This window comes from Polypterus senegalus, chromosome 1 (assembly GCF_016835505.1).
Source record: "Polypterus senegalus isolate Bchr_013 chromosome 1, ASM1683550v1, whole genome shotgun sequence".
Lineage (NCBI taxonomy): Eukaryota > Metazoa > Chordata > Cladistia > Polypteriformes > Polypteridae > Polypterus > Polypterus senegalus.
In genome coordinates this window covers 280,849,680-280,862,340 of record NC_053154.1, presented here as the reverse complement: position 1 = coordinate 280,862,340, position 12,661 = coordinate 280,849,680, and the positions used below count along the sequence as shown (strand labels likewise).

Genomic DNA, 12,661 nt, shown 5'->3' with positions numbered 1-12,661 from the left:
CTGATGTTACATACTATTTGAAATTGGAAAAATTTAAATTCTAACTTAGAGGATCTGTTCAAAAGTTTCTTAAAATATGGCAGGATCTAATCAATAACATTTTAGAACAAGCTTCCTTTTCAGAGAAAAGGATACCCTTATATTTCTTGCTCTTTCTCTTGGGTGGAATTTTGCTTTGTTTTAATGTGTTAAATTTTGACTTGACTGTATAGAGTGTCATTTGTTTCCAAGTAAAATGAATAAAATATATAAAAAAAGCTTTGCTTCCATTCTCAAATTCACTACTAACCTTCAGGGGTTCCAACACAAAATTATTAAACCCTAGAGCAAATGTATACATAAACACAGTATAAAGAATGAACCTCAATAAATGAGTGAAAAAATAACAATAAAATCCTCATTAAAATAGTAATTGAGATACAACTAGGTGAGGAAAGAGGAGAGGAAAAGGTAAACTCCAGTTAATAACAGTCCTGAAGAAAATAAATCTCTGAGGTGTCCACGGTCAGTTTTAATGCACAACGTCACATTTGTAAAGACCTGGCCAAATGGCCACCATCCCTACCTTGATAATCTAGAATGTCAAATATACTGCATGTTCTGAAAAATCTAATAAAAAGCAGAATGAATCTGATGGATCCCAAGTGCCCCATTATCTTAGGTATCATTTTTCATGGGTTTACATGTAGCAGTTTAAAGCAACTCTATATAATTAATAACAATAATTAACAGAGATTTAATTATGCAACATGTATCATTCAGTTTTTATGTGAAACTATAATAAACCTTTCATTTTAAATAAAAAATCTTATTTTACTGGACTATATAAAGTAAACCTTCATAAACATTTAAAAGGTAAGTACCATTCAATACTTTTACTGCTGTATAAAATGTTTTAGAACCGGACGCTTGTTCCCATCTCAGAAGATATTTTTGTATAACACTTGCAGTCTTCTAAAGCAGGCAGTAAAACTGAAAATATATTGTACAAGAATGTTCTGAACTTAAGACAGCAAAATATACAGACAACAATGTCCCCATACTTTTATCTGGTGTAGCGGTTCTGTTTACCTGAATACATTGAAAAACACATTAAAAAACCTGAGTAATATCACAGGAATTTGACAGAACCGCACTCCCTAAACCTGCAGAGGGTGGGTCCAGAGTTACTCTGCTTCTGTTTCTTATCTGCAGTCTGCAGTAGGCAGAGATTTGATTTTAACGTCGGGCGCTGTAAACTTCAGTGAGAGGTACGGTGAGTAACTACACTTTTTAAATATCTACAAAGTACGAAAGAAATGTCTGCGTATCAATTAATTTACACAGTTTTGCTTTTTATGCACTTATGATATATGGATTGGGGTGCTTATTATATGTAACATCTGCAATGTTGAAAGTTAGAGATTGAATGTACTTAATAAGAAATTAACTTGGTTAAGAAAATAATATTTTAACTAATAACATTAAAATTTATTTTGATTGTAAATTTGAGAATTTTACTGATGTTATCTGAGCAGGTATATTCAGTAACAAAAGTGTTTTTTGTGTTGGTGTTATTTTCTTTTATGATAGATAACAAATATGTGTTATTTTAAGTGTCTGAATATTAATTTGGGAGTAGTGTTTTCACTTCACATTCCAATAATGTGCATGTTATACCTTTGAAGGAGAAACAAGTTAAACGTTTCGTCCTGCTAAAAAGAAGAGAAGGTTAAAGTCATGACATTTGGGCTATATGGCATTTACTGGGTGTGCAACTGAAAAGGAAAGAGCAAGCAACAAATATAGGAGGAGAAGAAGGGAGCAAAGCCAGGGCAGATGAAAGAAGAAAAGGTGACAGTAGATGTGAAAAAGCTGCCATTAGAGATGATAAAGGAAGAGATTAAACAGTCAGTCATTAAGACCTGAAGAAATGTGTGATCCCTGGCAGAGAATTAGCTTAGCTTCTTCTGATGTGCTTTAAAAAAAGTGTCTTTGAAGTTCAGTAAAAGAACACAAACAGACAGAACAGTGTGTTTATGATAAATAGATGTGCAGTGTTTTACAAAAGGCGTTGTAAGGTCTTTGATTTTAACCTCTCATACATGCTCTCTGAAACAGTCTGCTAGCTGAAGTCTCCCCGTTTCACCTACTGTATGTAGATTGCTGGACACTTCTTACAAGAAATGCAGTATATAAGATTCTTAGACAGGCAACCAGCCCGCTCTCTAATGTTAAATTTACCAGACGGACCAAATAAAGGGTACTGTTTGTAACATATCTGCAAGTGACACAGCTACCCTTGTTACAGCTTATAGTGCCTGGTCAGGAATGTGGCTGTGCTCTAAAACAATAAGTTTGTGTTAATTAGGTGGTCAATGGAAGAAGAATAAGGGAGGGTTAGGAGAAAAGGCTTCTGTGAAAAGATTAGTCTTCAGAATTGGCAAAGTTGCTTTGATGATCTGTGGGAGAAATAGGATTTTAGGGTGGAATGAGAGGAACGGACCAGCAGGATGAAGGATTTATTATTGATGTTCCAGTTAGAGTCATGGTTCTGACGTCTGTTCCTGGCTTAATTGAGGGTTCTGTCAATAACCTGAGAAGTGCATCCTCTATCAGTGAAGAAACTCCTCATTCTGAGTGTTTCATTATAGAAGTTGACTTCATCACTGCAGATGTGGAGCAGTCTAAGTAACTATGAAAGTGGTGGAGTTTTTAAGATACCAGGGATAGAAAGAGCTGTAGAGAAAGTGTGTGAGTTACCTTTGGTTTCCTTTATACAGTACGTATAACAACAAGTGAGATTGGCCTTTATAATGGTTCACTGTGACTGTAATTTTATTTGTAGTCTAATTAAATTTTTTGTTTTCTTTCAGTCATACTGGAGTGTATTTGTTGCTTTTCATAATACTTATGTATTTATTTAGTTTCTGTAAAAAGCCCAATTTCACCCTGGAGACAAATAAAGTGCTATCTATCTATCTATCTATCTATCTATCTATCTATCTATCTATCTATCATCTATCTATAGTGCCTTTCATATCTATCTATCTATCTATCTATCTATCTATCTATCTATCTATCTATCTATCTATCTATCTATCTATCTATCTATCTATCTATCTGTCTATCTATCTATCTATCTATCTATCTATCTATCTATCTATCTATCAGGTTGAGACATTCCTGTAAATCATCTTGCACATATGAAGTATGTTTTGTGAATAAATTGTTTCTGCCATTCAAATGTTAACATAATTTTGACTCACCCTGTATTTGCTGTTACTGATGTCCTAGACATGTACTGCTTGATCTTGTCCTTAATAATTGCTTACATTAATTTATCTGTTATGCTCATTAAACTTACTGACCTTTAGTTACTGGATCAGCCCAATTGCCATTTTTTATAATAATAATATTTGCTAGTCTCCAGATTTCTAAAAAATATGTGCCAAGAGTTTATATATGAACTCACTAACTCTTAAGCATTCTAGGATAATACAGTAGGTGAGCTTTGTAAGATATTAAAAAAGTATTAAAACAATAAGTGGTCTGCAGTAGATTTCCTATTGAGCCCAAATTGCAGATGATAGTGCCCTTGGGCTATGGCTATTGAAAGCAGGCATTTAAAAATGTACAGTATGGAGTAAAAAATATTTAATTACTTCAAAAGGAAAGCATTGCCAGCACTTACAGCCCATTGCCCCATATACTAATCTTTACTTTTTTGTTGTTTTTCTGCACAGTGTGGCAATGAGTCAGAAAAACATGGAAATACCCGGACCTTCTTCGTATCAACCACCAGTGGAACAACTGAAAGCTGAGACTCTGTGCTCACAGGACACCAGTATCTCTGCATTCTTTAATCCAAGTGTCTCTCATGAAGCAAATTGGCATGAAAGCAGTGGCCCCAAAACTGCCTCTCTTCTTTCCCTTCTCTACCTAATTTTCATCTCCCTTGTGGGTGTTGCCATCCTTTTGTCTGAGATGCCATGCCATCTCCCACACAGCCCTCGAGCCCATGGTTTCCTTATGTTACTTATGCTGGGCACCTCAGCCTGGATGCTGTGCTTTGTATTGGAATTTAGGAAAAAGAAAAAAGAACAACTCTTTCAAGACCACCATGCCGGAGCCAGCTGGCTTAAAGGTAGGAATCTAGCATTTCACTTGTTGGATAAGAATAAAAAGGAGTGTGACATAGCAAAGCTTGGCAGCAAAGTCAAACATGTTAGCTTTAATCTACTGAGTTAACTGACTGTTACATAGATAGATAGATAGATAGATAGATAGATAGATAGATACTTTATTAATCCCAAGGGGAAATTCACGTAATCCAGCAGCAGTATACTGATACAAAGAAACAATATTAAATTAAATAGTAATTAAAAATGAAAAAAATAAAAATAAAATTAATGTTAGCATTTATTCCCCCGGGTGGAATTGAAAAGTCGCATAGTGTGGGGGAGGAACGATCTCCTCAGTCTGTCAGTGGAGCAGGACAGTGACAAAAGTCTGTCACTGAAGCTACTCCTCTGCCTGGAGATGACACTGTTAAGTGGATGCAGTGGATTTTTCATGATTGACAGGAGTTTGCTTAATGCCCGTCGCTCTGCCACAGATGTTAAACTGTCCAACTTTACTCCTACAATAGAGCCTGCCTTCTTAACAAGCATATTCATAAGTGCAGCTACTGCGGAAACAAAGCACACGGTGGAAAAAGTCAATGTCCCGCTAAAGGAAGACAGTGTAAAAAAAAACCTGTGCATGCAGTGTGTCACATCTCAGATAAAGTGGAAGGCAAGCTGTTTATTGATGCAGTAAGAAACGAATCGATGAATGAAACCTGTTATCTTTACAACGATTGACAAACACGGAATGTAACTTGAACACAACACATCCTATAAATACGAACCTGATTGAAAGAAATAATGATAATCAAATCCTTGATGACAGCAACACTCAATAACACTCACAAAACAATTACTGTATATTGACAATTATGTTACGTTATTTTTAAAATGTTCCCTTTTCTTTTTCATAACTTCTTTAACACACTACTTCTCCGCTGCGATACGCGGGTATATATATATATATATATGTATATATATATCCCGATCTACATACTCTCAAATAGACAAACCACACGCTGTGGCGCAATTGTAGAGGCTTCGCCTCTAGCGCCGACATCCGAGGTTCGATTCCCGAGAGGGGATGCATTGAGTATGTACACGCGCTTCCTGATTCATTTTACCCTCGCATCCCCTTGGTTTTGAGACGTATGAAAAAATATGCGGTTAACACAGAATCATGATACATTATTTTTAAAATGTTTCCTTTTCTTAGCACAAGCACAGCTGAGAAGCTTCGATGCATGTACTCCATAACGTGTTAAAAAAAATAACGCATTTAATCACACTTTCAATTCCAAGCAAAGGGGAACTTTTGTCAATGCATGATTTCCTGGTACATCGATTACATTGATGCACACATCAGAGCTACAAAAATGTTAGAGTCGGAATAAACCGCGTTCCTACGACTGATCAGAGGAAAATTTCATTTCAAAAGACTACCTGACGGAAGCCTTGATAAAAGCATGGTTTTGTGCACACTGAAAAGCAAGCAAAATTAGATGCATTACAGAAAGCGGACTTTGTGGCTCTTACTGGGGATCATTGGACTTCCGTGACCGTTAGTAATTCTAATTACAATTACATTAAAATGTTCAATGATCACACTGTTTTAGCCTAATGTACAAAATAATTTTGGCTAAGGTTACTCAGAGTTTAAAGATTAAGCTGGTCAAATTACCTTTTATGTTTCTGACTTATTTTTTTAAGAAGAAAAACTGCATTTTATGTTGAAATTTTGGTTATTATTATTTAAAGACAATACCATTCTGAAAATGTACTCAAAGTACTTAAAATACCACTTTATTTTTAAGTCTGCCCAATTTTAGCCAGGGATGATATTTTTGTTTCTGTTTTGAATTGAAATACAGTTTAAAAGCATTTTTTTTTCAGAAATTAAAAGAGCTTGAGTTTACAATATTCATGTCCATGTCTATTATTTGATTCTGTCGCCCACTAAAACCCTTTTAAATGAAAAAAAAAAAATTGCGATTTGGGGCAAATTTTCATGTGTGATTACATACGATTAATCAAGATTAATTATTACACAGCCTCTAATTAATTAGATTAATTTTTTTAATCGAGTCCCATCCCTAATATATATATGTATATACTGTATATATATGTAGATTTGTATATATATATGTGTATATACAGTATATATGTAGATATGTGTGTGTGTATATACACTCACCTAAAAGATTATTAGGAACACCATACTAATGCGGTGTTTGACCCCCTTTCGCCTTCAGAACTGCCTTAATTCTACGTGGCATTGATTCAACAAGGTGCTGAAAGCATTCTTTAGAAATGTTGGCCCATATTGATAGGATAGCATCTTGCAGTTGATGGAGATTTGTGGGATGCACATCCAGGGCACGAAGCTCCCATTCCACCACATCCCAAAGATGCTCTAATGGATTGAGATCTGGTGACTGTGGGGGCCATTTTAGTACAGTGAACTCATTGTCATGTTCAAGAAACCAATTTGAAATGATTCGAGCTTTGTGACATGGTGCATTATCCTGCTGGAAGTAGCCATCAGAGGATGGGTACATGGTGGTCATGAAGGGATGGACATGGTCAGAAACAATGCTTAGGTAGCCTGTGGCATTTAAACGATGCTCAATTGGCACTAAGGGGCCTAAAGTGTGCCAAGAAAACATCCCCCACACCATTACACCAGCACCACCAGCCTGCACAGTGGTAACAAGGCATGATGGATCCATGTTCTGATTCTGTTTACGCCAAATTCTGACTCTACCATTTGAATGTCTCAACAGAAATCGAGACTCATCAGACCAGGCAACATTTTTTCCAGTCTTCAACTGTCCAATTTTGGTGAGCTTGTGCAAATTGTAGCCTCTTTTTCCTATTTGTAGTGGAGATGAGTGGTACCGGTGGGGTCTTCTGCTGTTGTAGCCCATCCGCCTCAAGGTTGTGTGTGTTGTGGCTTCACAAATGCTTTGCTGCATACCTCGGTTGTAACGAGTGGTTATTTCAGTCAAAGTTGCTCTTCTATCAGCTTGAATTAGTCGGCCCATTCTCCTCTGACCTCTAGCACCAACAAGGCATTTTCGCCCACAGGACTGCCGCATACTGGATGTTTTTCCCTTTTCACACCATTCTTTGTAAATCCTAGAAATGGTTGTGCATGAAAATCCCAGTAACTGAGCAGATTGTGAAATACTCAGACCGGCCCGTCTGGCACCAACAACCATACCACGCTCAAAATTGCTTACATCACCTTTCTTTCCCATTCTGACATTCAGTTTGGAGTTCAGGAGATCGTCTTGACCAGGACCACACCCCTAAATGCATTGAAGCAACTGCCATGTGATTGGTTGATTAGATAATTGCATTAATGAGAAATTGAACAGGTGTTCCTAATAATCCTTTAGGTGAGTGTATATATATGTATACAGTATGTATATGTATATATATATGTATGTGTATATATATATGTATGTGTGTGTGTGTATATATATATATATATATATATATATATATATATATATATTGTGAACTTGAACCCAGACACAGACAGACAGACATCGTTGGCTCCACCACACACCGTTTATTATATACAATATGTACAATCAGTCACGTGCACTCCCCAGTGCCTCTTACACCGTTCCCCCAAAGTCCAGGCCTCACAGTCGCAATGCCTCTCTCTCCTGGCCGCCTCCAGTCCTCTCTCCAGCTCCGTCTCTCTGCCACCGACTTCCGCCATCGACTGAAGGGAGGCGGCCCCTTAAATAGGAACCCGGATGGGCTCCAGCTGCTTCCCGGCATTCCTCTGTAGCCACGCCCCAGTATGGCGGGTGTCCCCTGTCGTCTTCCCCCCAGCACTTCCTGGTGTGGCAGAAGTGCTGGGCTCCAGGGATATTCAGGCACTGGGGCGCCGCCTGGCGGTGACCACGGGTCACTACAGGGCTGGGCTTCTAAGCCCCTTACCCGTGGCCCCCAACATAACCAGGGAGGATGCCCCCTCGCGGTCTGGAGGAGGCACAAGTCCTCCTCCGGTCCTCCTGGGCGTCCCGGCCTGGCTCCAGCCCCGGCCGGATACCACAATATATACAGGTATATGTGTGTATATATATGTGTATATATATATGTATATATGTATGTATATGTATATATATATATATATGTGTATATATATGTTTATATATATGTGTGTGTGTGTGTGTGTATATATATATATATATGCCAGCAACACTCATGACAATGACAAAACAATTACATTGACAATCATGTTACGTTATTTTCAAAATGTTTCCTTTTCTTTTTCATGAATTCTTTAACACACTACTTCTCCGCTACGAATCGCGGGTATTTTGCTATATATATATATATATATAGAGAGATATATATATATATAGATAGAGAGAGATATATATATATAGATATAGATATAGATATTTAGATATAGATATATAGATATATATATATAAATAGATATGACAACAACACTCATATCAATGACAAAACAATTACATTAACAATCATGTTACATTATTTAAAAAATGTTTCCTTTTCTTTTCATAACTTCTTTAACACACTACTTCTCTGCTGCGAAGCCGGGTATTCTGCTAGTATAATGATAAAGCCCAGTCTGAAGCAGATCCTCATGTATATTGAAAGAGCAAAAAAGGTTTGGCTCAGACCTGTCATTAATGAGTTGTCTCCAGGTTCTAAACATTCTTGAACTGTTCCTTGCAGAAACTATATATATATATATATATATATATATATATATATATACTATTTTAAGATAATATATTACTTTCCTTTAAATGTTTGTAAGTTGGTTGGGGTTCTTCTAGCTAAACAATGTGGCTTAGATATATCACAGTAGGACATAAGAAATTTGACATACGAGAGGAAGCCATTCAGTCCATCAAGCTCACTTCTTTAAAAGCTAAGCTATCCCAAAATCTCATCCAGGTATGTCTCCAAGGTTGTCAAGGCTTCTGCTTCAACTACATGACTTGGTAGTTTGTTTCAGATGCCTACAACTTTGATTAAAGAAGTCCTTCCTGGCTTCAGTCCTAAATGCACTTCCCTTTAATTTCCACTGGTATCCTGGAATAGGCATTTCACCATTTAGTTGAAACAATTCTGCTAGGTCTATTTTATCATTGCCTTTGAGAATTTTGAAGACCTGGATTAGTTCTCCACACAGTCTCCTCTGCTCAAGACTAAACAGGTCTAATTCCCTGAGTCTGTCGGAGTAGGACATGTCCTTAAGTCCTGGGATGTTTATCCACACAAATGTGAGTGTGACTCAAAAGGCAAGGAAATTAAAAGAAACAAATAGGCTGAAAATGTGCTGCTGGATCACATTGGTTTTAATTAGTAACTGAGACAGAGAGACTTCTTCTTCTTCATCTTTTCCCACTTCTATGTGGGGTCAAAGTACTTCACCAACATTCTCCAAACAGCTCAGCCTTGTTCCTTCTCGCTGGTGAAGCTCTTTTCCTTCAGCTCTTCTTTTACTTTATCCATCCATTTCCACTTTGTCTCCCTCACTTTCTCTTCTTCTGTACTTCCTTCCTATCATTCTTTTTCCCAGATATTTATTGTCTCTCCATATCACATATTCATAGCACTTCAAGCTACTTCCCTGTACTTTCTTAAATATCGTTTCCACTTTTGTTGTACCTCCGATTGTCTTATTTCTTATTCTGCCATTTTTGTAACCCCACTCATCTATCTCAAGATTCTCATTTCTGCCACATCTAACTTTTTCTCCTGCACTTCCTTTACTGCTCATAATTCAGCTCCGGTTCACCGACAAAAGTGCGATAGACATATGCGCCCAGACAAAACCGCGACCGACAAATGAACGCCAACAAACGCGCGCCGTCAAAATCGCCACGACAAAATCGCGAGAGAGGCCACGAGAGTGCAATTCTTCCTACATATGCAGGGCGTGATCTTAAGGACTATCTGCGTGACGTGCTGATGGCATGCCGCGTCTCATAATATTGAATTCTAAAATAAACATTATTATATATGCTTTAAACTAGTAATTAATATTTACTGAAACTTTTGCGATTTTGTCGGCGTGATTTTGACGGTGCATTTTAATCAGCGCTATTTTGTCGTGCGCATATGTCTATCGCGCAAATGACGGGTCCAACTCAGCTCCATACATCATTGCTTGTCTTACCACTGCCTTAAAGTCCTTACCTTTAACCATTGCCTTAATTCGATATTTACACAATATTGCTGATATCTTCTTCCACACTGCACTCCATGGGTTTTCTCTGCATCTAGTTTTCCACCTTGGGCTACCACTGATCCTAGTTATTTAAATGTATCCACTGTTATCAATACTGTAGCTCTCCTTGCAGTCCAACTTCTGAATCCTGATTATCATTAAACCTCATATATTCTGTCTACTTTCTGTTTGTCTTCAACCCTCTATCTTCCAAAGCCCTTCTCCATTCTTCCAACTTCCTCACCTTTTCCAGTGCTATGCAACTGAGGGAACAAAAATAAATATGACAAAAAACAAAAAAAACTTGATCAATTAATCATATGTCAATCATTAATAAATGTCAAAGCAACACTTTTTGTTAGGCTCTTGGCATGTTTATTACATATAAAATTCAGAAGATTAAAAGTCCTATGAACTATTTAGCAGATTTGCTGCTGTGCCTATATATGACCCTTTGCCCATAATAACAATAATGATAATAACTGCTGACACAGCATCTTCACAGGGCACACTGATAACACACAATTAAACACTTCAACTGTTTGACTTTAGATAATGCCTTTAGAGTTTGGAGATAAAAGTATGTAGCATATAGGCCAATTCACCACCGGGAATTACTTCATATGGAGGGCAATCCAGATTAATAGCAAGCAGGATGTTAAGTGCCACATGATAATATTTTCTGCAAATTTACCAGGGAAGTCTGGGGTATTGGTATTACTGTATTAATTTGGCACGAGCCTTGTGCTCTGAAGGTTAAGAATCAGACACTTTACAATTTCACAAGTAATCAGTAATCATTATATGCACAGAAAACGATCTGTTTGCTTTTCTAGTCTTCATGTGTTTTTTATACATGGGCACTTCTGGGCTGTTCTAAGGAACCACATCATTCTTGACATTTGCAATTGTTTCACTGCTCTGCCTAGGTGATGCTTCAATGATAATACTTTTCTGTGAGCTTTTCCTGTAGTGGCCCACTTCAGCAGCCATGGACACGGTGAGAGGGACTTTAAAGTCACAGTGCTTATGGGCAACTTCAAGCAAGTCAAACACATGCTAAAATTTAACACATTACAACATGGTTTGAACAGAGACAAGAGTTTTATGGCCAGATATGAGGACTGTCTGCATTTCTGGACTGACACAGACAACCTGTCTACAGACCCATATTGTATTGAAAAACTCATAAGAAACTGCAAAAGACTTTGTTGGACAGTTATCTTATCCAACGATCTTGACTAGACATCGTTCTCCTTTCTTGTTAAATTAATCTTAGCCTGAAGAGGTCTATTAATTTTTTACATTTAAGATGTCTCACTTACAGATTTACCAATGTTGTTTCTTGTCCTATATATGTGTATATAAACACGTGGAACTCCAGTTTCTGTATTACATCTTGCCTGAAGAAGAGGCCTGAGTTGCCTCGAAAGCTTGCATATTGTATTCTTTTTAGTTAGCCAATAAAAGATGTCATTTTGCTTGACTTCTCACTACTATGAGCTGGGAAACAATTACCGCTTGCATGATTTTCTGCTACCTGTGAAATACTTCATTCCTATCTGCTTTGATCCTGCACAGAAATCACATACTTAGAATATTAATGGGTGGTGCCGTGAAGCAGCGGATGATATCTCCATGACTCAGAATTTAGACACTGGTTTGATTCCAACCTGGCCTCAGTTCTGTATGGAATCTTACCTCCTATCCCATGGTCAGCGGACATGCTGCTAAATTCATTTATGGCTGTAATTTGGGCCTGTGTTGGTGAATGTGCTAGTGTCACATCAACAGTCGGTTCCTTTCTTATAACATCCTATAACATATAGATATAAACATTTGTGTGTGTCTGTCAGTAAGTAGATACAGTATTGTATTTATTAGTGCACAAAAATTAAGTGGTCAATATGTATAGATTTATTAGTGTGGGAAACTGTAGATAAAATAAAAGTGAATGATCTTATCAAGTATAGTGGAGGAAAACACCCTAATATGGATGAGGGAGACTGAAGAGATCTACAGTAAGAAAGACGGAGGACAGGCTGTGACGAAGAAATGGGCAGGAGGCATGGAAAGGAATGAAAACATCAGTGATAATAATACAATCCAGTTGTTAGTCTGAGGAGGGAAACATTGACAGGGCCTATGTGTTTAACAGTGTTTTTAACATGTTTGACAAAGGGGTTTTTCCTCAAACCCTCTTGAGCTCATCTGTCCACAACCCTGGACATTCTATGCTGTCGTAGCTTTTTACCACAATCTGTACATCAGACTAACCTTCTTCCACAAGAGCACCTCCTCCTACAAGAACTCTATCTGGGCAAAG

The 12,661-nt window shown here is 37.4% G+C and overlaps 1 protein-coding gene across 1 annotated transcript in view; it reads left to right on the top strand.

Moving 5' to 3' along the window:
• The first annotated feature begins 1,212 nt into the window (after positions 1 to 1,212).
• LOC120542825 (proton channel OTOP2-like) overlaps positions 1,213 to 12,661 on the top strand; it is a 32,005-nt gene continuing 20,556 nt past the window's right edge. The window contains exons 1-2 of the mRNA XM_039775510.1: positions 1,213 to 1,250; positions 3,726 to 4,126. Of these exons, the coding sequence (XP_039631444.1) occupies positions 3,733 to 4,126 (394 nt within the window). The 5' untranslated portion in view covers positions 1,213 to 1,250; positions 3,726 to 3,732. The remainder of the gene's footprint in view (positions 1,251 to 3,725; positions 4,127 to 12,661) is intronic.